Below are 27540 nucleotides of genomic sequence, written 5' to 3' on the forward strand. Positions count from 1 at the left end.
TTCTTCTCAGCTTGAAAGCTCTTCTAGGCAGGGATCTTGTGTATTGTTTTTCCTTTTACCTGCTTGCTTTGTGTTGTCATCCCCTCCCCCTGAAGAACCAAGGTTGCTAAAGGCTGGAATGTCTGTAGGTGGGTAATTAAAAACAGTGGTCAAGAGAGCTCTTGGAAACTTGTTGGGTTACTTCTCTAAGTAGGATGATGAGGCAGCATCGTTGAATGGAAGGGGAAAAAAAAAAAACCAACCCCAAACCACCCTCCTATTTCTGGCAGTGTAAAGAGGCTGCCTGCTTGCTGTCCCCTTAGCATGTGACTCCACTAACATCGTCTGTCCGTGACAGAATTGGTAAAACTGGAGAAGCTGCAACTTAGCCTGTCTTTGAGGATTGCTGCTTGGCATTCAGCCTAGTGCACAATGGAGAGAAGATGAGCAGGTAGAAGTACTTTACGCTTGTGACCTCTGTTCCATATTATCTCTCAACTTGCATCGTCCAAATTAAGGTCTTCATTGTTATGTGCTAAAGATTTACGTGATCTAGGATTCATTTACCTTGGGGATTACCACCTTGACACATCCAGCCCTTCTCCATCCTGCTACAGTAATTACAGCTCATGGAAAATAACTGTGGTTGCTGATCCCCAGGGTGTGGAACTCCTGGCATCTGGAGATAGAGAACATCTGGCACTGGTCCTCAGAGGCAGAATTCAGCCAGCCCAAAGCTTATTGCATGTGGGGAGTGATGCAAGTGACTTGTTTTCTCTGAACAATGGCTATGGGATCTTTGTAAGCATTGGCCTCTCGCCTGGTCATTCTGAGTTGGTGGGGGTTTTTTTTGGTTTTTTTTTGTTTTGTTTTTTTGTTTTTTTTTTTTTTCCTGAGGAAGTCTGTGTGCAATGAGGGAGGATGTGGAGTACTGTAAGTTCTCGATACAGCTGACTCAGTCCTCCAAGCCATACTTGTTCCTTGACACTGGTGCTCTTACATATGCAAAATGCATGTGTAAAAGCCACTGTGTCCATCCGGAGGGCACTTGGTAGATACAGCTAAAGATTCTGGCATGCTTTTTTTGTGCTTTTCTGATTCCTAGGATTCTGTGGAGTCCATGTTACAGGGACACAGTAGAAAGTTTTCTTTTTAAAGGAGGGGTACGGCAGCGCCCAACTTTGAGGAGTGTTACTGGGACCTGTTAGTATCACCTTCCTTGTACAGATTATAAGGCTTTTGTAGGGTAACAAAACTTGCTTTGTTTGAGATAGGTTTTGAATTCAAAACCTAACAGCTATTCCACAATTACTTCCCCAAGGGTGCTTGTATTTTGGAATGGTTTCCCCACAAAGATCTGTTCTGGAATACTTTATTATAGTCCTTTCTCAGTCTTAGCCTTGGAGCTCATTTCGTACTATAGGGATTGGTGCTGTGTAACAGGCTTATGTTACTGAATCTGAGCATCTGCTGGTCACATCTTGATATAAACTGATTCATTATCATGGTTGTTTATAACATGACACCTGTCCATATGCTTGTTGACAGCCTGTTAGGACCTTCTTGTCCACAAATGCTAGTTTCTGAGGGAGGATGCCTTCTTTTAGGTATTCCTTCTCTTAACATATTGCCAAAAGCCTATAAGAACATTTCAGGTCAAGTAGCAAGAGTGTCTTCCAGACACTTTTTTGGCCCTTGATTGGCGATGAGCCAGAGGTAGGTGGGAGGACTTGTTTGAATGGACAACAGGAAAAGTAATGATTTGCTTGGGAGCCCACACTGCAGGACAGGTACACTCAAGCCAGTGTACTAGTATGGGGTAGGAATTTGTTCTTTTACTTGTAAATTCTGCTGGTTTTTAATTACTGCTAAATTCTCCAGCTGTTTAGTTCCCTGGCCATTCATTGGGAGGAAGCTGCTTTACACATTCTTTCCTATGCTCATTTTGAGACTCTAGCAGCAGCTCTTTTATTATTATTTTCTTTTTATAAATAAAATCTTGGTCTGTGTTGGAAACTAAAATGACTTCAGGTCTCTCTTCCCTGCTGCGTGACTGTCATTGCTGTTGCAAACCACTGTGTTGACAGGAACTCATCGTTGATTCAGTAAAGCTTCATAGCAACTGAGAGACTATGTACCAGTGCTAATGAAAAGCCTTTGCATGGTTTCCGGAGGCTTGGGCATCAACAGGCACGTGGAGAGGTTGCAGGGGTAAAAATATAACTTGTCAGCTGCTGTGCTCTGAATTACAGCTGCATGCAATGCTTTCTCCTGTATAACTTGTCTGCCACTTTATTGTGAGGCAGAAGCAATACACTGAATTCTACAAAAACCTCCTTGTTTTCTCCAGGAACTAGAGTTTTGATAACTTTTTTTTTAAACTGAAGTGTTTGTATGCAAGAATAGAGGAGTCAAGCACAGTGGGAGATGGGTAAGCATTATGCACACACACTTACGACTGCAAAAAGAAACTTTAGCACCAGTTTGTTATTATAAAGTCTGATTTAATGTTGTCTGTTTATAAAAAGGAATGGACTTTGCAGGGTTATTTTCCTATTTAAACATCAGCAGGACGCTGGGAACAGATTACTGTGAGTATTTGAGTAAGTTGTGTTTGCTTAGTGTGCTTGGCAACATTTCTTTCAATGAAAGTTTAACTTGTAAGCTATCTAAGTTCAATTTCAAAACTTTGGACTTCATGAGGAAGGTAAGATGGCTGGGGAAAAAAAAATCAGTGGGTTTTTTTGCCGTTATTGATGTGTATGATGTCAGTTGTCAGATCACTGTTGTATATGTGGCCAGAAGTGAGTGTGTTTTATTATCTTTATTTAGAAAGACTTTGAAACATGGAATGGTAATTTATTCAAAGTCCTGACATAAATATTGCTTATTCCTAAGAGGATAATTTTTACTGGGATGATCCCAAAACATTAACAAATAGATCAGTCTACAGCAGATAGCATTCTGTGCTTTTCTCCCACATTCGGCTGAGCATGTGCCAAATGTACAATCAGACTCTTTTTCCTGGATACTACAGATCTTCCAGTTTCAACTCCATCTGTTGCACTGGCTTCAGCGATGCATTGGCAAAGCAGTAATGATTTCAAAATCCTTCCCAGTGTCTGAAATGGCATGAAACTTTCTAGTTCTGACAGCTGTAAATTCATGTTAAAAAACAAGAATTCCTGAAACTTGTCTATTGGCAACCTCAAAGCACACCTTTCTATACAGTTGTAAAATTGGCACTAACAAAAAAGGCTTTATTTGAATAGTACACAAAAGTTTACATGCAAACCCCAAATAGCCCTGAATTTGGTTTATCTGCAGCTTACTGTTTAGATTTTAATTATTTTTTTTTTCTTCCCCAGGGGCTGATTTGATACTTAAATTGAACTCAACAAGTGGTTCTCTTGTTGCTTCCTAAATCCTGGAGAAGTTGTTTTTGTTTTGGTTTGGTTTTTTTCTGGTTTTGGTTGTGTTTGGTTTGGGTTTTTTTTAAACAATTTAACCATTTAGGCAAATGAGGTTGCAACAGTGTCATGACATTCAGTGGATTTACTGATTTTTAAATGTTCTAGAGTCTACTGGGAACCTTTTCATAACTAATGGTGTTGCTTTAAGCCTGAATGAAAAGGAATTTGTTTGCCACACCTGGCGCAGATTAGGAAGACACTGTGTTTCAAAGGGAGTGTTTTGTCCAGTGGTTTTGGTTTAAGCAGCATCCAGCTTCCATACCATGCCCCATCCAGTGACAGCACAAAAATGCATGGCCATGTAGTAAATTAGATTAGAGGACTGGGCTGAAAGTAACCTCCTTAGTTACCTTTTGTGTTGTGTGATGTCTTTTCCTTGCTCAATTTTGTTAAAAAATTATTTTATTTTTTTCTCTTCTCCTCTCTCTTCTCCCTTCCTCTCTCCCCTCCTCTCCTCCCCTCTCTCCTCCCCCTCCCCTTTTTCATCAAACTTGTTATTAATAAATATCTGCATCAGTGAGGAGAAGGAGAGAGGCTGCTTTATGATACAGGGTAAAATATGATTTAAATCAGTTTTTCTCTAATAAAACTATGATACTGCAAGATCAAGGATTTGATGGGTCTAACATATTCAACTTTGAAGGAAGGATAATGCCACATGTTTCCATGCAATTCAGATGTTACACAGCCTATGATGTTTTGTTCTCTGTGTTCTTTTTTGTGTTTTTTTTTCTTTAATAAATAAAATCTAAACTCAATATGTTATTTTTGCAAGTCTTATTTATTGTTTGTGCTGCACCTCATTAGCAACAAGAATAGCATCTTGGAGAATCTTTGGAGCAACACAGAAGAGGAGCATGTGTTTGCATTTATAGTGTGATGTGATAGAGAGTTAATTGTGTGGATTAACTGTTCTGCAGGAATAGATAGATGTTTTCTCCTTTGCTGTTGTGCTGTTCTGTAATTGTCCAAGGATATCACTGCATGAGATGAAGTTTTTAGTTTGAAATCTTCAACTTAAGTAGCCTTTAGAAATGTTTGGTGTCATTTGATGTCAAGTCATGTTACCTTATTAAGTGTGTATATATATAAGTGTGTGTGTATATATGTATGTATAAACATACTCTGCATTCTAGGGTTTTATAAAGGAAACAACATAATGCTGTAATCAGTGGAGCACATTCTTGAGAGGTTTTAGATGCCCTAACTTCCTCCAAGTAAAACATATGAAAGTTGATGTTTTTCACATGTTGATAACATAGAGGAAAAAAAGTGCATCTTCTCGCTTCAGAGCTTCATGGTGCAATTGTCAAGAGGAAGTAGTGGATGGATGATAATGACTTCTAGTTATTGGCTCCTCAGTGACGTTTATAAAATGAGTTGGTAGTTTTGAATCTCATTCCTGCTGAGTCAGTAACGTGTATTGCACAGTGCTGCTCTACATTGCAAGTATTAGTCACAGCAAAGGAGACAAAAAAAACCTGAATTATCCTCAAAAGTGAGTTACTTTCTGTCAGCCAAGTGAGGTCTGTTGATGGCAAGGTTGACCCATGTTGCACGTGGTAATTAATAGAAGACCGGCATGAGCAGGGAGTTCTGGATTTTAGGTCCCCTTTTTAAAGGAGAAAGAAGTCTTCATTTTTATTTGCATCTTCTTTGGTTAATTTCTGCACTAGATGAGCTTGATAAAGGAGTTATCTGTTTCTACTTTGTACTACTTTATTGTAATGTGACAATGCTTTCTGTAAGTAGAAAGTGAAGCTTGCCCTAACTCTGAGCAAGTATTTAGTTACAGAGCGAGGTGCCCTAGTTAAGTACAGAAGTGAAGGGCTTCTGTCAACTGTGCTTCAAGTTAGTGCTTGTTTGGTGTGGGTTCGGGGTTTGGTTTTTTTTTTTTGTTGGCTTTTTTTTGGGTTGTTTTTGAGGAGAAAGCTGTTTTTCATAAAAAGCAAGTGCTTTTGTAGTCTAGTTTACATCTAGTTTTTAGAGAAGGTAGGTTTTTCCTCTAGTTTAACAATACTCTGGTTGTTCAGCCTTCTGTTTCAGACCGTGCTTCAAAAGCTAGGTGGATGCAGGCACCATGTTCAACTTTTTTTGCAATTCACTAATGAAATTTAAGGTGTCTTTTGTTTGTTTGTTTGTTTGTTTATTTTTTAAATTACTCACAGAAGGCTTACATTTGGGGCATAATATATTTTTTTAAGCAAGACTTCCATCTTTAGTATGTAGGAAAAACAACCCTTTTCCTTTGTATGTAAATATGTGGGTTAAATTGGGTTCATAAGCCCCTGTTGTGTTTTAAGAGGGTAGATGTCTGCTTCTGTATGTAGTCATCGTTCATACCTGGAGGGAGTTACTTAAATGCACATGGTCATTTCTTGCATGTGTTTCATGTTTATTAACAATCTGCTGCAGGATCTTGTTTATAAAAAATTAAAATGCAATTGTTAATTGCTGATGGTGTGCTAGTATCTGGCATGTTGAATGTGCCCTGTTCATGTTTCTGGATTGGAAATGTGATTTTTGGCTGTGGGTCGTAGCTTTTTGTATTAACATTTGTATTTTGCAGTATTTTTAATACGGAAAAAATATGCATATGTATAACAGGGAGGGCAGAATCCAGGACATTTAAACTCCAAAACAGTCTGCAACAACTGGAAATAGAAGAGGTGTAAAAACTGGTTGTAATAAGCTTATTGTGCTTAAAAGGCATTCACCAGAGAGGGGACACATGGCACTAATACTTACTCTAGCTATGAGTGTGTTAAATGCTAGGCAGTGCATTGCAGTGGTGAATATATTAAGTGTATTCTGCCCAGTCTGGCTCCTGAAGCACGGCGGTATTTATTTATTTATTTTTCTCAACTATAGCATAGGGTTGGAATAGTTTTTTGGAGTATCATTTCATCTGAAATGCCCTGGATGTTTTCCAGACACAAGGGGAGAAGCCTCCCTGCTCTGAAAGTCCTGGGTCATGTCTTCATTGCTGCAACAGGTGTAATTATTACACTGATACTGCAATCTTGACGTAAAAATCCTGATAGAGTCAGTGCAAGTCCGTGCAGCTGATGATATCTCAGGTGAGGAGTGAAATAATGACACTGGCTTTTTACTTGATGTAAAAGTTTCGTTTTCTCTGCTGGCATTTTTACATTGAAATAGCTATCTCAATGTAATAATTACATCTTTAGCAATGAAGACACAGCCAAATAGTGCAAGTGAAGGGTGGAGGAAAAGGATATGGTGCACAAACCAGGATATCAGTGCTTGAGTTAGTTTTGTTTTAGTATAAACAGATGCACTTTGCTCTGCCCTCCATGATATTGCTTCCTTCTGTAATGCTAATAGGCTTGTACCCTTCCCTCTGCAGAAATAAGGGGTAGGTTTTTCACAAAATTAAATAAATAACCTCGTGGATGCGTTTTGTCACCTGTGTTCTATAAGCAGCGTTTTGTCACCTGTGTTCTATAAGCAGTTTTAGAATTTGTATTTTAATTTATATGTGGGGAAAAATGTCTGCATTCCTGTTTTTCTGTCTACCCTTCCAGCAATGTGCTGCTTATATTTGTGGCCGTCTGATTCTGGAGATGAGCTGTGTGTCTTTTGACTCCCAAAAATGGCAGCTAGGATTTTCTTTGAACTGGCACTGTGGTGTTTATCGTCTTTTTTTTGTCTTTTTTTTTTCTCTCCCCCCCCCCCCCCCCTTTTTTTTTTCTTATGTATTTGAACCATTTGCACCATAGCATAGCCCTGGAGTTATTTCTTTTGGCACTTAAATTTGCTGAAATTGGAGCATAGAGAAGATGGAAAAACATTTAGTCATACTTCTTTAGATGTGTTGTATATCAAGAGTCTAGTTTCCTGTTTGCAGTACACCTTGTCTAGGCTGCCAAAGGGATGGGAGAGTTGGGGTGGCTGAGATCTTTCCTAAACCATTTGCCATAGTAAAATGTATGTCTTTTTTTACTCTATTAAAATTTGTTTGTAAGGTAGCTTGATGGTGTTACTGTAAATTCAGTCGCAAAAGAACAACCCTCTAAGACTTAGTTTGAAGTTTTAAAAGGCAGGCATTCTTTATTACAGCGCTGGATGCACGGGGGATCGCTCCACCTAACGTGCATGCCGCATACCAAAATTACAGAGTTTATATCCGGTTATCTAATTAGCAACAATTAGTAAAAACACACCTAAGTTTATACTTATTGGCTAGTGATAAACATTTCACTCATTACTGGTCAGTCATATTTAAATTAACTCCGCTTGCGATGTAGATTTGCACGCATGCTCCTACGGGTGTGGGGGGGCGAGTTTCTTTGGTCTTGAATTAAGTCGGTGGTCTTGCTTCCCCCTGCTGCTTTTACCTTTCCCCTAGTTACAAAGGACTTCTCCGGGTTTTGGCTCATTTTCTAATTTAGTCAGCAGAGCCGGGGGTACAATACTGATATTGAGGAACATCTTGCCATTTTATCACATATTGTTACTTGCTGAAGCCTACATAGTTTCTAAGTACAAGGACATCCTTCCTCTTATCTATTGAATAGGACAATGCATGTCTTATTTGGTAGCCTAGTATTTGGCAGACAACACTTAATTACTAAATAGAGTTTAGTTATGGTATCAATGGTATAAAAAGGTGGTAAGTTTACTCTGGAAAGAAACACTGGTTATGGTTCTGCTTAGCACATTGGGTTCTCATCTTGGCTCTGCCATGGACCCCATGTCTTGCCCATGGGCAAGACCCTTAATCCTGTCTTCTGTGGGCTTCCTTTCATTCTTTGCCTTGTGTATCTAGACAGCAAGTTCTTCAGGTGTGACAATCCTTCACAATGTGTCCACATTGTGTCTTTCAGGGTGCCAATCTCAATTCTGGCTTCTAGGTGTTACCATAATATGAATGACGACAGCTCATGTTGTGTAAAGCTTGTGTTGTGGTTTTTTTTCCCCCCACATAGTTCCTTTGTAGGGAACAGATTGACTTCCTTCTGATTTTGGACCCCTTTTATGATGAACTGAAAGCTTTTTAGACATTCATTTCCTTTCTTGTTCGGGAAAGGCAGATACGTGTTGCGTTAAAACAATAACAGCTTGGCTGTTTATACAGGTGGGGAAACCATGGGTAGAAGAAAACTGAAGAATTGCATCTGAGTGAACTGGGAAGGAAAGAATAATACGTTTTTTTGCTTCAACCTGCTGCTGAAGTTGAGGTGCACCATACTTTTCTAGTACCTCTCCTACTTTGTGTTTCTGCAATATGAGAGTATTTGACAACTTTGTGGCAGCTTCTCTTGCGTATGCATTGCAGGCAGTTAATTTCTTATGCCAGTAGGATGTTATTGAGACTCACATGAAAATTTCGAGGTAAATAAGCCTAACTTGAAAAATAAAAGATGACTAATAATTTGTTGTAGCTCTACATGAAAATATTTTGAAATCTCAAGTTTGTGTGTTGTGGATGGCTAGGTCTATACTTGAAGCATATGAGTAAAGCAAACTTGTGCATGCCACTGTATTATTTTTTTTTAAGCACAAAACCACTTACAAAGTTCCTTCCCCTGAGCATCGCATGTACAAGACACAGCAGCACAGAGACAGTGCTCTGCAAGTCTGCAACCGGACAATATTCTGGCTGCAGCTGAGCTGGGCAAAGAAGTTGCCTTAGTACTTTTTTTTTTTTTTTTCCTACTTGCCTTTTTAAACCAAGATCCTTTTGACAGGATCGGCTCAAGGAAGGCAACTGTATGTGCAGTCATGCTAGCAGATTTCAGGGCACCAAAACGTCTGTGAGGTAGTAGGAGACTGGGGGAGGGGGAGCAACATGCAACTGGGGGTGGGCAGGAAGGGGGCGGGGAATTCAACCAGACTCAGCTTCAGGCAAAACAAAACACATCTGACCCTGCCCAATACAAAGGGCATATTTAAATCAAGATCCCTCCTAACACAACGTAGCTGGAGCTCGATTTGCACAGAGTTTATGGTTTGGCCTGGAATACTACATTTGTCAGGGGAGTATGTGCTACACCCTGCACTGCCCTGGGAGTCTGGGGAACCTCTCCAGGTGCTCTGCCTTTTGCAGTTTTACAACCTTCCCTCAGTGCAGAGCATCACCACTTCTTTAATATTGTTTTTAGCCTCCTTTTTGGGACCTTCATCCTTGATTACATATCACACTATCACTTACATACATATCACAGAATTCTGCAAACACCAGAAAGCAATAGACACCAAGGAGAGTGACCAATTAATAACCATGAGATTGTACAGAGCATTAATTAGTCAACTGCAAAAACAACAGAACCAAAAATGTTAAACAGCTCCTATGTAACTCATTTTTTTAAGGCCCCAAATTTCCATTCTCTCTCAGATTTTCTTCAGTTTTAAATAATTATCTAGACTTAAAACCTTTTCCAAGAAAGCAAATGAGGCATTCTGGGGCTGAATTCCAAAACACGTCTCCCTTCTTGCACACACAAACTACCAGCCTATAAAAATAGGTACAAGGAGACTGATACAATCTGCTTTCTTTTGAATATTGCCAATACAGGTCCAAATGTGGAGAGCCTCTTTTATTCTGGAGGTTTGGAAGTGACAACTGTTTTTTCTGGAAATGTCCTTAAATTCCACATTTTGGAGGGACAGACAGCACAGATGATTATTTTGTGTTTCTTCAGCTAGGCTAGCATTTGTACTTTATTGTTCTCTGTTAGGGACCCTTTGTACGCTTAGATAAAGGAAGGAACAATTTTTGCCAGTTTATGATCTTTGATCATAATTTGCGATACAGCAGAATTATGACTGAGTGACATGCACCTCCAATTTAAAGGGAAAATAGTTTCATGAGGAAAACATCACCCAAGCTCTTCTGTCCAACAGTGACATACTACCAAATCTTAGTTTGATACTACGAGTCCTTGGGACTCAGTGTTGAAGTAAATACAGTCACCGGTGGAGACCTTACCAAAAATTTTTGGACCCAGGGATAAAAATGTATCACAGTTGCAGATGATGGCTGCCAGGTAAATGATAATAGATTGTGGTCTACCCTCTAAAGCAAGAATATCATCAGTTAATGAGCAATATTCACTTACCTGTCTTACTCAGACAGGTCAATTCAAGCTAACCACGTGCTTTGCAAGTATGTGAACTGCAACACCATTGAAGATAATACTGGCATTAATTTGCATTAACAGCAGAGTGCAGGCATGCCCCAAAGAGCGTAGGATCATTAAGTCCATAAAAATCATACACTGATCACCAAAGACACATGAAATCAATTTATCAAAACAGCTGTATTCAATGGCATCGTGACACCTCTTTATGTAACACTTCCCTTCAGACCTTGGAAGAGTTGAATCTTTGACTCAAGGTGTAATATACTATGATAATTTTAACCCCAAAATAAAGCAAGTCAGATTATTTTTTTTTTCTGATCCTTGGCTGACTTCTGAGAAAAAATGGAAGAAAAGTTAGTGAAATCCTGAACATGCTCTCTCTTCCAGCAAATCCACTATTTTTGAACAGATGTTTGATAAAAAGCTAAATTATCAGAAACGCCATGTCTTTGCCTTCACAATACTGAAAAACAGTTAGATTTATAGAATAATAATAATAAAGAAGAGAGCAGAAAATCTTCCTTCATGTAGGTCTGGCAGGACAAATGTTCCAGATAACTTGCAGGACAAACACTGACCTTAGAGAGACAAAAGGAGCCATAAGGAATGAGTTTAGTTTAATCAGTGTTCTTGGCTAAAGCAGAATCATCTCCAGCAAGGAGTGATTTACAAAGCTTGGAGCAGACTACTGTATTTATTTGCTACATTAGAGGAGGCAAATTAAGTATTATCAGTGATATAAATACAAGCACAATATTACAAATTTCATTATTAGTCCTTTTCACCTCATCTTCTTATTGCTGTCCTCCGTAACAAGCTCTCACAAAACCAGTCTTGAATATTTGACTGGAAGACAGTCACAAGACTTGCACAAAAATCAGAAGTGCTGTCCGCAACTTGGCACTAAAAGCTTCTCTCAACTTCACACCCTCTAAAGCCCCGTATCATGTGGCAGGTTCCCTTTAACAAGATGGTTTTGTTTGGGAAGATTCTTAACTGTTAGAAGAAAACCATGTCAGATTGTGGAACCTACGTTTAAGTCTTCCACAGCTGACTTGACTACACTTTGTTCCAACGAATAACATTTGCCAGCAGCTGAATCCACCACATCCTATTTCTGAGTCGTTTTCTGCATTTTACAAATATATTACATTTTCAGGGGTATGTATTGTACATTTGGTGGAGATAGAAGTAAAATGCCTTTTTCCAGCTTTCTTAAGATTTGCGTCTTTTGGAGTTAGCGTAATATCTGGAACTGGAACTAGAAATTGGAAACAATTCTGATCAGAAACAAGCATACCTTTGTCAAGCCTATATTTGTTTAAGTCCTGGAGAAAATTAGCAAGCCAAATTTTCCAAATGATGTAGAACCACTATTTTATCCATTAAAAGTTTGGAACCATCATCGCTGCATAATCTACTATTATTGGCCAGACAGCTGTCTGCCAAACCAAGGAGGAATGAAATAAACTGCAAAAAAACCCACAGAAAAGAACCTTGCTCCCATTGGCATCCAGAATCTAGAAAGGGGACATTGCAGGGTTTTCTTCCATTCATGGATTGACCTGAACTGTTATTCACAACAAAAGTCATGTTTAGATGTTCAAGGAAGTCACCCCTTTGTCTGCATTCTTCTAAACCAGTTTATGCAGAAGTAGGACAAATCTTCAGTTTCCTCTGCAGTTTTAAAACTCTACTGAGCATAACATGCGGGTGAGGGAAATCCGTGCCTACTGCATTTAAAATAACAACAGCAAAATTATTGCCAGGTACTCTGCATCACAGAATGTGAAACATCCAAGTAAGGTTTTTTCCTGCCACATCCCCCATCCTTATTTTTAAGTACTGCCTTTGCACTTACTCGTTTTGGCAAAGCCCAATGGCAATACCATGTAAGAGACTACTTCAATGCCACTTCTGCTTATTCTAAAATCAGAAAATACCAGAAATCTCAATGGACATGCTGTTTCTAATTTTTGTTGGTACAAGCAGAGTGCCATATTAATTCTCACAAAGAAAACCGTCATGAGTCAGCTGACAGATAGCTCCAGTGTGGTTTGAATATGATAAACACTGTTATGGAATTGAAACTAGTGTCCTATGGTATTAGACAAAATACAAGTTTGTACTTTAAAGAATCCTTAATCAAAATATGAAACCTTCGCACTGACAAGACAATGAAAGTATTCGGTATTACAGAATCAATGCAAAGAAGAGCGATATTTGAACAGGGTGCTCTGGTAGAATGGAAATCAAACCTAATCTGCCAAGTTCCTTCCCAGTATTGCCACCCCATGAACATCCATTCCTAACTCAGCTCTCTGGATCCAATATAGAAACACAATCCAATAAGGAATTCATGCACAATCCACCACCTTGCAAAGAGAGGGTAATGGGGTGGACTTCGCTAGCACCGTGCACAGGAACATCACTACCCATATCAAGTTGAAGCCATTCATTTCTTAAGTTCTACATCAGAATAGGTTGATGCAAACATGCTGTCTAAGCAGGCAATAAACAAATTTGTGGTTCAGTTAACCAGCCAAGATAACAGGTTGAGGAGAGAGGTAAGGTGTTTGTTCTTTAGTATCTGAACAGCTATGGGTAACACAAGTCTGAGTTTTTATTTAGCAAACGCTTTGACTAGTGCTGCAGTAGTGATGCCAGTGTATTCTCATAAAAGGGCCACGGACGTGCCCTTGACATGAATGTGCCTGCCATAAGCAACTGTACTTTTATGATGATATCTTCTCGGTGACTTGCTGAGTGACTTGCCTCAGAACATGGTCCTCAGAGACTTCTGAACTGAGTTTCTAGCTGAGGTAGGGTCACTGTGGGCTTTTGTGTGAGAGAGACTATAAAGCAATACTCCTCTTCCCTCAGTGCAAGTAATTTGTCATTAAAGATTGCACGGACAGTTAGTTTTTTGGACCCAAGGTTACAAATTGTAAGTGCTTACGGCATCTTTCACTCTTACAGACGGTAGCGTAAAGACCATAGCTTTGTATAGCTGGAGGAGGTGAGCATCCAGTGCGATAGTCTATGATGGATCTGGAGAAGTTTGCTTGTTATGTCTTGAGATAGCAGCTGGCGTGAGGCCTGTGACAGCCTTCTTTGTATCACACCGTTCTTAATTTAACATAGAGGAGGTTTAGAGGCTGGCTGTGGTGTGGGTCAGTAGATCACCCATGTGTATGTGAGGGTCTCCCTCTGCTATCCAGTTCCTCTGTTTGGACACAGTGTCAGACTCAAACATTGCAGCGCAGACCTGTGAGGTACTGCTGCCTAGTTGTTCTTAAAGAGTGGGAAAGTTTTCACCTTCCTTGTGGGGTTTACTGTCTACGTTTAGACTGGGATTTCAGTGGACTGTGGGAGCTTTGGCCATCATCACTGAAGTTGTCAGTTTAACCTCCCTTGGAGTTCAGTGCAGGTTCTAATCTGCAACGAGCACCGAACTCAAAAGTTGACTTTTAAGATTGGAGGATGCTCAGCTGAACAGCCGTTTTCAAAGTGCTAGTATTAAAAGCTTGTTGTTGGTGTCTGTCTGGAGCCAAAATGCCCTAATCCCCAGTAGACAGTATATTTGCATTTAAGCTGTTGTGTGCATTGTGGTTCTTGAGTAGCAAATCGCAGCAGAATCCTCAGAAGAATAAGCAAATTGTTGTGAACAGTATGCTTCTGCTTTTGGGAAAATCCCATGTATATTTTAACCTCTGTGAGATGCTCGGGTGAGAACCTGAGGTCAGGAAGAGGTGGGATTTCAGACTGCAGAGATATTATCTGTTTAGCATTAGCTAGTCAGGATTGCATGAGGCTGCAGTCCTCACAACTGTTTGGCTGAACACCAGTTTTGCATTGCACAGGGAGAGATTGCCAAGAGCAGTTTTGCAATGATGTTTAGAAATTTCCTCTAACAAAACAGACCAGATGAAAATTGCTTTATGCTCTAGTGAATCTGTGTTCTCCTCTAAATAAAAGTTTTGTGTTTGTGAGTCTTATCTAATGAGTATCTCAGCAACTTGATGTGAGTGTCCCCAAATCATGGCTGATATTCTGGTTTTTGTTTAGTTTTTCAGTGAATCTCTAAATATGTTCTGTATGCTACTTGGTGGTCCGTGTAGTGTTGGCTGCTCGCATGGACTTGGCTGTCCTCCTTTCCAGCTGTTAAGCTGTGTTAAAAGAAGATGAAATATGCTGTTCCATGTAACCAATTTCAGTATTTGCTACAGGGATATTAAGGACAGTCTGAGAGCGCCATTGCCTTGTGCACCAGGATGGGAGTTCATGTGGCGTGCTTAATGGGTGGTCTGTGGGAAAAGACAAAAGTTTGAGGAACCCTCCTTTAAAATAATGTGTCCATAGAAAAGTGATCTTGAACACACATAGCTTGCTTCCAGCCTCTGCAGAGGTGGAAGTGCACTAAATTATGCACACTGAATCCAATCATTTGGCTTTTCTGGTATGTGAAGATTTTTACTTGAGGTAGGTAATGTAACTAGAAACAGGACAAAACAATAATGAGTAAGTTCAGAGTGTGCTGTTGGAGAGTTTTAAAACATTTTATTGCCATCCCAGACAATCTGAACAAATCCTAAGTTTCATAATTTGTATAAAGCACCTTTGCTGGACTTCTTCAGAGCGTGCTCTTCAGGGAAATCCTTTGGCATCTCTTGACCAAGCTAAATGAACTAATTCAGGCCAATGGAGATGAAATGGTATATAATCAGTGCTATATTTTGTTGTTACTGCTAACTTTATTATTTAAAAACTGTAGGCTGCCAAACAAAACCAACAGTCTGAAGTAAATCTGTTGTCTTCCTAAAACCCTGTCATTATTGGGAGGGAACCCTACACAATCCAGAAAATATAACAAGATTTAAAAAAAAATTACTGCTTGTTTATTTAAAAAATAAAAGGTAGCTAGCAGTTTACCTAACAATATTTTAGCGTTAGTATTTGATAAAGCTACTAAATTAATCTCCTTCAGGAGGGCAACAGAAACAGTGATGTGAGTATTATGTTACTGGGAGAGTTTTTAAAACTGTTTTGTGTAAAACCAAGCATAAACACAAGCAACCCCACACCCTTGTAATCAAGATTTTCAGTGAAATGGTATGGGGAGTTCAGTTCACTGAGCTCTCTTTTTTTTTTTTTTTGGTCTTCGATTTCAAGACACACAGATGAAACTCCTTTGCTGAGGCAGGAATTAATTGTACAAAAGCCATACCTGGGGAATGGCTATCCAACTGCTATTAAAAATGACCTGTAGCAAGCAATTCTGCAGCTTCTGTAATGTGCTCCAGTATCTTCGGAGCACGTTTCTCTCTGCATCATCTCTGCATTCCCTCCCCTGTCAATGAAAAACCCAAAGCCTAACCTGATCTAATTTCTTTAGTGTGTCCTTTCTCCAGTGGCTAAGAATAAATGAACTTCAGTCTCTCATAAAAGTATTTACTGGTTGGACTGTTGTTTTACTCTTCTTTATCTCACTGCCTTCCCAGCTCCTCTCCTAGATGAGAAGAGCAAACTTCGTATGTTTTCTAAACTCACTTAAAACTTTTATTTTATACTTTTCTATGGACCCTTTCCAGCTTGCTGCTGCTAAACCAGATGTCCTTTAAACTTACATAATTTATTTACATAACCCCCCCCCAGCATATTTGTGGCTAAAGCCATGTTGCTTCATGTAGGTACATTGATGGATGAACAGCCTCCCTTTTAGTATAGCCTGATGGCAAATAGATCGCTGAGATCCTGGCTGTCTTCTAGTATTCAGCAGTGATACTGAAGATGATACTTAGCACATTTAAATGAAACTGGCACCAAATATATTTCATAATATGGGATACTAGTGTGGATTGGATTACTTTGCATCGGTTTATGCCTGGTGTGACCATGTAAACAATTTAAAATATAGGCTGGTAAAGAGTAAAATTTACAAAAATTGCCTGACATCTGCTGCACACAATGTGTATAAATGTGGGATATTCTTAGTGGTTTAAAATAACAATCCTGTCTCCCCTTGAATTTCAGACCTTGATTCTACCTAAAATCAGATAAAATGGAAATGAATCCTCCTTACTTGATAACCAGAACACTTTGTTTCACGGTTTGGAGAGGGAAATTGCTATCAAATGAATTGAGCTGGAGGGTTAGAGGAATGGGATGGAATTTGGGGAAGGACTGTATTTTCCTCTTAAAGTAGTACTATAAACCAGCCATCACTGAATAGCCGTTCTTTCACAGCTCACTGACCCACACTCAGTCCCTGATTCACAGAGAGGAGAAGTCTTAGCTGTGTCAGGAATGAAAAACTGAGTGCATCGTGGAGCCTTCTGCTGGAAGATCTTCAGGTGCCTTGCTCAAGCATGAGTAGGCTTCATGGCAGCCCTTTGAGATAATTAACAGCAGAAGGAAGGGTAAGTTTGTAGCAGCTGGAATGATTTTTACAAATCATTGGGCTGAAGCACCAGCTCAAGTTCGCTAAGGGGGTGTATGTGGGAGTGAAACCAAGGAGCCCTGATTTTTTTAGTCCTGCGCTCTAGAAACTGCTACCACCTACCTCTTGTGTTGCAGCAAGAATATTCTATAATTTAGTAATTACACTGGGAATTCACCTTATCTACAATAATGTGTTTTGAGGATGAAAGCAATAGCCCTCTATTCTTTGGAGGACTGTATCTGGCAAGTTTAAACTTGGGTTGAGTATGTGCAGTTAGTACAGGAAGATCAACATGTAGTCTGTCTTTTGAAGTTGGTGATTTCAGATTCTCTGCAGCAGCAGCAGCTGCCAGTAAAAAGGACCAGGGTCCAGAATGCAGAGCTTAGAGTATTTAAGAAAAAAACTTCTTTTTTTCCTGCTAAATATATAACAGTTGCGTTAAAGGAGTAAAATAAACTTATGTGTATCTGTGGGATTTATACATGCCGTATTCCCTTCTTGCCTAGCAAGGTGTCAGACTGGGTTTTTTAGTTGTGCTTGATTTTAGGAGACAGGTTTGGCTAAACTCTTGATTACCTTCCTTTCTCTTCCGTGCTTGAATCTCTCTCCTTTTTACCTTCTTTCCTGCATCTTTATGGCTCCAGTAGTGTCTGTGTGTCCTGGCATGTGAGCTTCCTCCTGCCACCAGCTGCTGTCTCTCTCCTCTTGAGCTAAGCCATGAAAAATGGAGATAACGCCCAAAAGGGTGACAGCATGTGGAATAACTTCCTTCCCTCAATGTTTGGAAGGAGCCTTACGCTATACATCAAAGGTCTAAGCCTCCTTATTCTCCAAAAGAGTTAGAGCTGGACAAGAGGGATCACTTTGTGCTGTAGAACCGGTTTCTTTGATTAATTTATAGCTGCTAGGACCCTACCTACATTGTCTTGTTTCTGCATAGCAGCTATTTTTAAGTATAGAAAGCTAATGCGTGCTTACTCCATATCCTGTCTTAGAGTTTCCATAAGACTGTACACCCTTGGGTGCAAAAGTTTTGACATGTTTGTTTTTTACCATCTCTGTGCCTGTGGCAGAGGAGGGGGGGGTGTTTTTGTTCCTTGGTAATGAATATTTTTGCGGTTTGGGACATTGACTGGTGCAAGAATTATATGCTAGTCTCTCTGTCCAGCAGTACAGATGGCTTAACCACAGAGGTCCCTATGCATTTGTCCTGTTAAGAATTGAAATAATATTTAAAATAGAAGTTGTTGCACATACTGTAACTTTGGATGGCTGTTTTAGCTTGTATGCTTATTAAAATGTGATCTTCATTTTATGTTGTGTACCACGCTCCCAAGATCCTCGGTCACTTTTCTTAAAAGCACAGTTAAACCTTTCCATGACCTCTAGCCTAGTTAACTGGGTTAAGAATTGTTAAGTAAGGCTTTTCTCTTGTGCTATGCGTAGGATTTGTGTGTGTTCTGCACTTCTGATGCTTTCAAGAGTAGGAATCATGCACATGTCCCAGTATTCTCATGTCTTTCTATTTTGGCTTTAAGGTGAAGGAGACAAAATGTAGGCATGTCAACAAGTATGAAGCAGTAGTATAAATATAACTTTTTAAAACTCTCTTGCTCAGCTTGTCTTAGAACTGTTGCAGCTTTGCTGCTAACCAGCAACTGATGACAAATGCTCTGTTGATTATAATTCACGATCATCTTAGTCTTAATATGTAAATGAGTTGAGCCCTGTCAAACTGGTTTTCAGAACTATTACTGAAACTAATGGCAAAGATCATACAGTGCAATTTTTAGTTGTTTGTCCTGTGTCGCTTTGCTGGGGCTAATGGGTACCCCTGAAGCCCTTCATAAAATTTAAGTGCTGTAGATGGGATTGGTACAATTAAAACAAAAAATGAAAGTTAATGGCTGAATTCAGAAGCAACACACTGGCCTGTTCTGTTGGAAGGTAGTTACAGCTGGGCAGATGGCAGTAGACTTGCCATACTTCATGGAGCTTATGTTTTTAAGAGATGGATGGAAGGCAGAGAAAAAGAAAGATTATTACTGCCTTTTTATGTACGGTGAAGTGCAGAGGAGTCTAAGCCTCAGTGCATTTAAAAAACATGCTTTTTTGTATCGCTTATGAATGTGATAGAGGTGGTGGTAAGGGAACTATGGTAGACGTGCTAAAACTGATACTGTTTATGGTGGTCAACCAAATGAATTATATGTAAAGTGTACACATCCGACAGTCTTATGTTATGTCTGCACAAGACAGCTTTCCGGATGCAGGTAAAACAATTAAAATTCAGTAATTAAACACAGACAAAGAACAGAAGATTTGCCCAAGAGCATTCAGGAGATCAAGAGCAAAGCTGGAAATTGAACCTATGCTTGATTCCTAATCAGCTTGATCAGGAGTGTCTCCTTTTCTCCAGTTAATAGACTGATGAGAAGCTCTATTTTCACACTGTTGTGCAATAAGCCTCTGTGTAGATAGCTCCATTATCAAGTCAAGGGTGTGTTTTCCAGTTAACAGAAAACCACTGGAAAATTGGTGGGTTTTTGAATAGAAATAATGTCTTTCTAGAATAAAGTACTGTTGATCAAGTACTGCATGATCCAAGTGAGATTGTAGAATTGCTGCAAGACGTCTGTAACTTTCTACAGTTTAGGCCATTATCTGTTTAGAGTTCATTTGATAATTTGTGGGATTTCAGGTTCTTTTTTTGCTTTGTCAAAGGATTGTGAACTCCAGCTATGTACAGAGGTTTTAAATATTGCCTATTACGGAAAAATATGAACTGTTCTAAGTTTCCTGAGAAGAATACAGCTCTGTTGGGTTTTTTTTGGTGTTTTTTTTTTCTTTTTTTGTAACTACATTAAATGTTGTCCTTTCAATCGGGTGGTAATAGACTGAGTATAAACAGTTTGTCCTCCACATTCATCATTCATCCTCTTACTGTTTATTCTTTTCTCTTTTCAAAATAGAAGCTGGTGTTTCCCTTTTCAAGCAATTTGCAGTTGTCGGGAGCATTGCTGATCCAAATAGAGCATAATGCTACGTGTTCCTTTGAGTCTCCTAACTTTCTAACCATGGAATAACTTCTCAAGCAAGGGATATTGCCTCTTGTTGTGTAACAGATAAGCTCATTTGAAGGTCAACGGTAATCAAAGTTGTTGCTAGTTTTTTTGGATCTCCCTCATCCCTCTCCTCAGAAACTGCTGTTAACTGGCTTTCCAGTTTGCCTTGTGCAGTAAAGAGTTAAATGCACCAAGGATGAGGGTGTTCTCTGGGCCTTCAAGCCCAGTTCAGGATTGAGAAGACAGCATGATTTGAAAGGAGATTGGTCTGCATGTTCTTGGAAGTGAACCTTTGATTCTACATACACGTGGGATTCAAAATAAACAAACTTGCACCATGTATCATGAATCTCTAGGATGGTTTGTTGATGGCACAGCAAATCAAGCTTTTGGTCAATGCCATTTGTTTTGTTGCTTTTTGAGCTTTCTTTGTTTCTCATTCTAATGCCTTAAAAAACCTGTTGGTTATAATCACATAGAGTATGAATGTGTCTTTTGAATTGCTAAACTGTTGAGTTTAGTAATTCTGTGAAACTAAATGCTGTGCATCTATCCTTCTAGAAAGGCATCTGCTTTCTTGGTTGCCTCTTTCAGATTTACTGCTTACTAACTGGGAAAGTTGGAAATTTGAAAAGTTCTGTGAACTCTTCTTGGGACATCTTGGAAGTTGTATTTAGTCGAAGCTGCAGAGTTACCAGAGCTAGCTTTGCCTGCTAGTGAGCCATCACATTCTGACCTGAAGTGTTAAATGCAAGGCCATGGAAACAAAGCATTTAATTGCTCTTCTGACTTTTGCATTATTTTTAAAGTTGGGAGAGCCTGTGTTTCTTTAGCAGCATTCCAGGCAAGAATCAGTGTTGAGAACCAGTTACTTGTTTTGATCACTGTTTTTTGTTGTTGGGTTTTTTTTTCATACCAGCAATGCTCTAAAAGGGCTCTGCAACCATTTTTTATAAAATGTGGAGTGAATAAAATAGGCTGGTAGGGAGGAGCAGAGAAGTGAATATGGTTTTCAAAATTAGAGTTCTGCCTTTACCTCTTTTGTTTTTTCCAAAGGAAATTGAATACTCATTTGTTCTTAAAAGGGATAAACTCTGGCCATTTTCAATAATCAATCAGTTTACATCAGTGCATAAACGCAGTAAAATTTTAACACAATTGCAAGCAGGGCAGTGTGATTTCCCTGCTGGGTGTTCATAGCGACTCTGAAGCACAGAAGTGACAGAGAACACAGTGGTTAATATGTTACCTGTATGCTGTTGCCCTAATGTGTGCATCAGTGGGGAGGAAATCTCTTGAAAGGGATGGGGAGCTGGGGTAATATTGATACTGCTTGGATTAGACATTGTTCATGTCTGATCTTTAGTCAAGAAGCTGTTGAGTTCCTCTGCTATCGATTGGACTTGATGTTTCAGGTTCCTTTTTCCTTTGTAGTAGCATTAATAATGGCTTCAGCATGGAAATGTCTAGATGAAAATCCATCTGTTCATATTCGTTAAAACACATTTTTGGGACAATATTTTTTAAAAATTTGTACATAGACTTTTTACGGCCTTGATCTTTGGCTGAATATGGGGCTGGTTTTGTGAGGCGATGTGCATAATTTGAGAAGTTCTCTGCCCCAAAGAACTTGTGTCTTAAACAGAGCCCGCTAACATCAAACTTTCCAAGTGTTCAAATGGTTTGGTACAGTGCCACTTAAAATAGACATGGTTATGGGGAACCAGTGAGTTGCAGAGAAGAAAACAAGCACTTCGCATTCTAGACATTTTTTCTTCTGTTTTCAATAACTAACCTGTCGGGCTTTCATGATATTATTCCTAGTGTTTTTAAAGATGACAGAGGGGAGGGCTTGGTAAGTTAGGAAATGAGATGAGTGATACTGAGACATCAGTTCTTAACAAATAATTCTCCTCAAGCTGTATAAACTTTCTTGAGTTATATATTGCAGAAAACAAAGATACTACATTTTCAGTGAAACATTCATGATAACAGTTGTCTGTGTCTTTGCTGTCCAAGATCCTCACTAAAACCGCCAGCTGATTTAAATTTTCCTTATTACTTTCATCAGCATAGACTTCCTCCAAAAAGAAAAATAAATCTATCTCTTTCCTGACTTGTGGGAAAAAAAGGACATGCAGAATAATAATAAAAGGCCAAATTTTTATGCATGTTTTTAAGTTCATCTGAAGCTGAGTTGTCGATTCTGAGATCCTTGGTCTGCACATAAATACATAAGCTGTTGTCAAAGAGGTACTTCACTTTGACCCATGCAGTGGCACACGCTCTCCAGTGAGCGTGTAGCTGGAGCCAGAGTTCATGAAAAAGGCAATAGCATGTGGCAGGGCTGCCAGCATAGCAGACTTGCAACTCAGACCTCGTATAAACTGTCGTCTTTTAAAAGTGCAGGAGGAATTGAATCTGAAAGACAGTAGCAAGAGCTAACTCTCATGTATTATATACAGTAACAGGAATTTGAAACTAAAGGTATTTATATCACAGGCTTGAAGCCATAGAAGATGAAATAACATATCTGTTGCTGCTGCTCTGTTCTGTGTGTTGTTCCTTGAGTTTAGTGGCAAGTGTTTGGACCTCTGCTGGGTGCGCATTGGAAGCAGCAGCATCAAGTGAAATGATTGTCATGTGAAGCTAGGAGTCAGCAGTTGACTGGTGTAGAACTCCAGCAGCTGCCGCTTGAGTTAGAAGAACTGGGGGGGGAGTGGGAAGGGTACTGGGGTTCAAGGTGATAAACAGTAGGGGCAAATGAAAATAGCTCTCCGTTTGATGACGTAAGATCCCTACCAGACTTTGGCAGTCAGAGGAGAAGCTGAGAGAGCTCCATTACTTCCAGCATTTAGTGGCTTTTTGTGAAATACTGGCATTCTCCTTAGCTGCCAGTGGTGTTCACAGCTGTGGCCCGTATGGGGGCATCATTGTACTTGGCTGCTGCCTTCCCAGCCATATCTGCAGATAACTATTTTTCTTGTTTACTGCTGGATGAAGAAGCAAGTCTGCACTTTTAGGAGAGAAGTGAAGTGGTTAACTTGGCTATCAGTCTGGCTGATACGGCTGGGAAGGAATGTTCTGCAGTACGTCTATTTAATGTCCTTTTCTGGAAGAAGCGGTTGGGCCGAATCATGCCTTCGTCTCTGTTTGAATCATGCCTCCTCCCCCCATAGTGGTCCTTCAGACGATCTTTACATTCTCCCTCTGCTAGAGTTTTGTAATATTCTGCATGGGGAGCGGAGGGAGGAGTTGTAGGACTCAGACCTTCACTCCTTTCTCTCCCTCTCGGAGTGTGGAGGGCAGCCTCAATTGCAAGCACAGATTTATCTCTCTCTCTGAGTATAACGGCACATGAGATCTAGTATGACAGAAGTGTCATCTTGTTTACGCTAAAATCTCTGCCAGTGTTACTACTGATTCTGTATGTGTTATTGTCAGATCCAACTCAACGAGGTTAATTTCCTTGCCTCTCATGAGTCTCTCTCCCCACCTACTTTCCTTCTGTCTGTGAATGCCAGCGTCATCCACTGAGGTCATGTCATTGTCCAGCTGAACCTCGCACACAAGAGATCTAGAACTCGTGCAGGTACTGCTGGAATATGTCTACAGCTGTCATTTTGACATGCCTTTAAGCTTCCCATAGCTTTTGCATCAATCATAAGTTAGCTCCCCTTTCAAAGCCTGTTCCCTGTCATTTAGTACTAGGACTCTAGCTTCCACCACCCACTTACAGCTTCAAACAGCAAGAACCTTTGTCCTTTTGCTCTAGCTGCCTCTTCCAGCTAACAGCAGTCCCCACAAACTTCCACAACCCACATCATTGTCTTCCTTCATACTCTTCCTTGAATTTCTCTCTCATTGTGGTGCAGGGGAGAAGACAGTAGTTCTGAACCTCTGTTACAGTCTTTGCCATCTAGGAGGGCACTTGGTAGGAGCATTTCAGGGTGTTGTGTCTGGTACTGTTAGCTTCCAGCCTGCTTCCAGGCATCAGAACTTGCCTTTTGTGTGGTGTTACTACTTCCAGCTGGGTGAACCAAGCTTTTAAACCGTGAAGACTTTATTCTAAACCTGGGTTTGTGGATTGACAGAAGATATTGTTGAAGGGCCTCAGTTTGAACTCTGTGTTGAAGATGCTATCCGTATCCTGTAGATATAGATTTGGACCTGCTCTTCCCTCTGTCTTTTACTCCTTTGTCTGACATGTGGAAGGAAGAGGTTTTTGGGTAGTTTGCATTTTTCTCTCATGTGAAACTTCCACATTCCTTCTGCTGTGCTGCCTGCCCTGCTGATCTGGGAAAAGAAATCTTCCTCTGCCATATTCATACTCATGCTTTAACATCTGCAGATGCCAATAATACTAACATGTTTTCGTTTTTTTCTTCTGTAGCATCTCCCTTTCTGCTTTTTGCCAACCGGCGGGATGTTCGACTCGTGGATGCTGGGGGCACAAAGCTGGAGTCCACTGTGGTGGTCAGTGGTTTAGAGGATGCTGCTGCGGTTGACTTCCAGTATTCGCAAGGCATCGTTTTCTGGACAGATGTGAGCGAAGAAGCCATCAAGCAAACTTACATTAACCAAACTGGGAATGTGGTGCAGAATGTCATCATTTCTGGTCTGGTTTCCCCGGATGGCCTGGCATGTGATTGGATTGGGAAAAAACTTTACTGGACGGATTCAGAAACCAATAGGATAGAAGTAGCTAATCTCAATGGAACATCTAGAAAAGTCCTCTTCTGGCAAGACCTTGATCAGCCCAGGGCAATAGCTTTGGATCCTGCTCATGGGTAAATATTAATTTGACTTAAATGCTTAAGTGGATACAGTGGTGATTTATGTTGAGTTTTTAGTTCTGAAAAAGAACTTTTGTTTCAGTTTACATTTTCCCAAGGTATTTTTCTCAAGATCTGTAGCTGAACATATGTTTGAGCTTAAATATTTTGTGGCAAGAAATGACAGCCCAGACATAGAGCCAAAAAGAAAAATACAGCTGTTCTTAGGTGCCAAGCCAAATATTCAACCAGTATGATTACCTGACTTATTCCATTGCACTTCTGAAAAGTAATTTTCCAAGCCTTTTTTATTGTTATTTTCTCAGTTATCTTGTCTGGTAAGTTAACTTTCATTTGATATGTGATGTCTGTTTAATGTATCTAGACAGCAAAGTGTGTAAATGTGCATGAGTCAAAACAGGAATTCTCACTTGCTATGCTCTGGTAAACAAAATCAGGATATTTTTAAGTGGTGATGTTGAATACTCATGTTTGTGCCGGCAAGTAAAAGAATCCAGGTGAAACCAGGAACTCTCAATGCTGTAAGGTGACCAGGTTAGGAAGTAATAAGGGAGCAGGCTGGATGTGTCACTTCTAGTGCCCTTGAAAATACTTGTATCTCTGTATGGTTCCTCCCTCCCTCTTCAATACTCTCCACCATTTCACATGTGCTATTTGCTATCCCTGTGTGCAAATAGTACTGATGTTGTGGAGTTTGCGCCCCATATTCATTGCAGTGATGACTGAAGGTCTGCTGTGCTAGATGGACCCCCGGGATAAGGGGAAAAGAGAAGTAGTGAGGTGTACTTCTTTTGTGTGTAGAAATCCATACAAGTGAGGTGGTTTGCCACTGATCTGCTGCCGTTTTCACAACTCTTCCTCAGGGATCACTTTATCTTCTTCTTCTGTATGGTATGTGTAGGTATGTTTCTCATCTGTAAGAAAATCTGGCATCAGCTGACATTTTCACCGAGTCTGGCCTCTTTGCAAAGGGATGCTGAGTTAATACAAGGGCTTAGGATAAACCACAAATATAAAGTAGTTTATCCTACGCTGGGAGACAGACAGTCTCTTGAGAAACCACCTTCTTCAGGTGTGTGAGAAGTGAAGACTGAAACTAAGCAACAGAGGGCAACTTAAGATTGCCATGTCAGCAACTGCCATGCTTGCTACAGGCTGGAACTTTGTCAGGTTGTTTTTGCAGTGGTTCCTGCATAAGGCTTCCCAGATGAATGTGAGGCGTTATGGGTACATTTATGATCAATATGTAAAGGACGTACAAGTACTAAATGAAACTGTGTGTACCCAAAGAAACAAAATCCTTAGTTTTGTTGACATGTCAAATGCTGGAGCTGCCTGTATCGTTCAGGTAACTGGTGAAAAGGTACAGCAATAATCAGTAAAAGGAAAAGTGGAGTGACTTTGTTGGACCAAAGGACTTTTCCAGAGGGGACCCTGTGCTCTTAATCGTGACTTCACTATGGATGCCTTTAGGTGGAAGGAATTCTTCCCATAGCAAATTGCTGTATGGAAGTATTTTAAATAAATTAGCAGGAATCTTGTGTGTATCCTGACAGCAAGTAATCTATGCAGAGTTAAGTAATGCTGAAGACTAACTTTAGATCTAGACTTTAGTAGTATAATTTAAAGAGGGAATATGATGTTAAATTGAGTATTTTATAATGAGGTAAATCAGAGAGAGTGGAATGGCGCTTTCCATGAAATACCAGTGCCAGGTTAACATCTTGTAAGTGGATATAGTTCCTTGCCTTTTGACTATTTTCTTTAAGGTAGCTTAAATATTGGTCATGGCAATACGTTTCATGCCATATTATGTGCTTTTTGACTTTCCTGTTTTGAAAAACTGAAGGGATTAACTGGGGATTTCTGGTAGTATGTTGCTCCTATCCTACAGGAAATGTGAAATTGTTATTTTTAATGAAAACTGGATTATAACAACTGAGAGAGAAAGTATTGTTGGTACAGGTCAAAACGAGAGCCTTTTTAAAATCATCAGTGGTGATGGTGAAGTTGCAGTGCTTCTGCAAATCTAATCCTTGTTTGTGTTTGGAAGAAGGAAGGATGCAGGTGTGGTTTATTTTGCATGACTTTGAAAGGCGGTTCTTTGCAGCAATACTGTGTGCAGAACAGATGTGCAGCATTTCTTAAACATACACAAAATCCATTAAGCGTAACAACAGAAAACACCGTTTTGGTGTATGTTGGGTGTCTTACCTTAGTTTTGCCTTTCCATAGGTCTGTGGTAGCCTATTCTTTCCTTCCTGGAGGACTTCTCTACTTCTAAGTATCTTGCATTTACTCCTCCAGGGAAGGTGTGCAAGTATGAACAGTTACTGTGGAATGGACTAATATAAGGAACAAGATTCATTTGCCAAAAATGTAGATGTCTGCATGTGGGCTGGTCGCCTTGAGACTTTCTGGTATTGGTCAACAAAATTGCTTGAGATGAGGAGAGAATGACAGTTCTCCTGACTTTTGCGCACATCACTTCCTTGGGTTGCCAGTGCTGCTGTCCTGAACGTTAGTTCAGTCTACACGTTGGGTTTTTTTTTTCCATTGGGAGCAGCAGCTTTATATGAAACACCTCTATCGGTTTTAACTTGTAGCAGACATTTCTAATTGTTAGCCTGTTTGATTTGTGTATTAATCCAGTGCAACAAAGCAACATAAATAAAT

General features: G+C 39.9%; 1 protein-coding gene across 1 annotated transcript in view; it reads left to right on the plus strand.

Moving 5' to 3' along the window:
- The window catches only part of LRP5 (LDL receptor related protein 5), a 165049-nt gene that overhangs the window by 12706 nt on the left and 124803 nt on the right, over positions 1-27540 (plus strand). Inside the window, exon 2 of the mRNA XM_050898048.1 lies at positions 24462-24858. Coding sequence (XP_050754005.1) covers positions 24462-24858 — 397 coding nt within the window. The remainder of the gene's footprint in view (positions 1-24461; positions 24859-27540) is intronic.

Source organism: Gymnogyps californianus, chromosome 5, assembly GCF_018139145.2.
Source record: "Gymnogyps californianus isolate 813 chromosome 5, ASM1813914v2, whole genome shotgun sequence".
NCBI classification, from domain to species: Eukaryota; Metazoa; Chordata; class Aves; order Accipitriformes; family Cathartidae; genus Gymnogyps; species Gymnogyps californianus.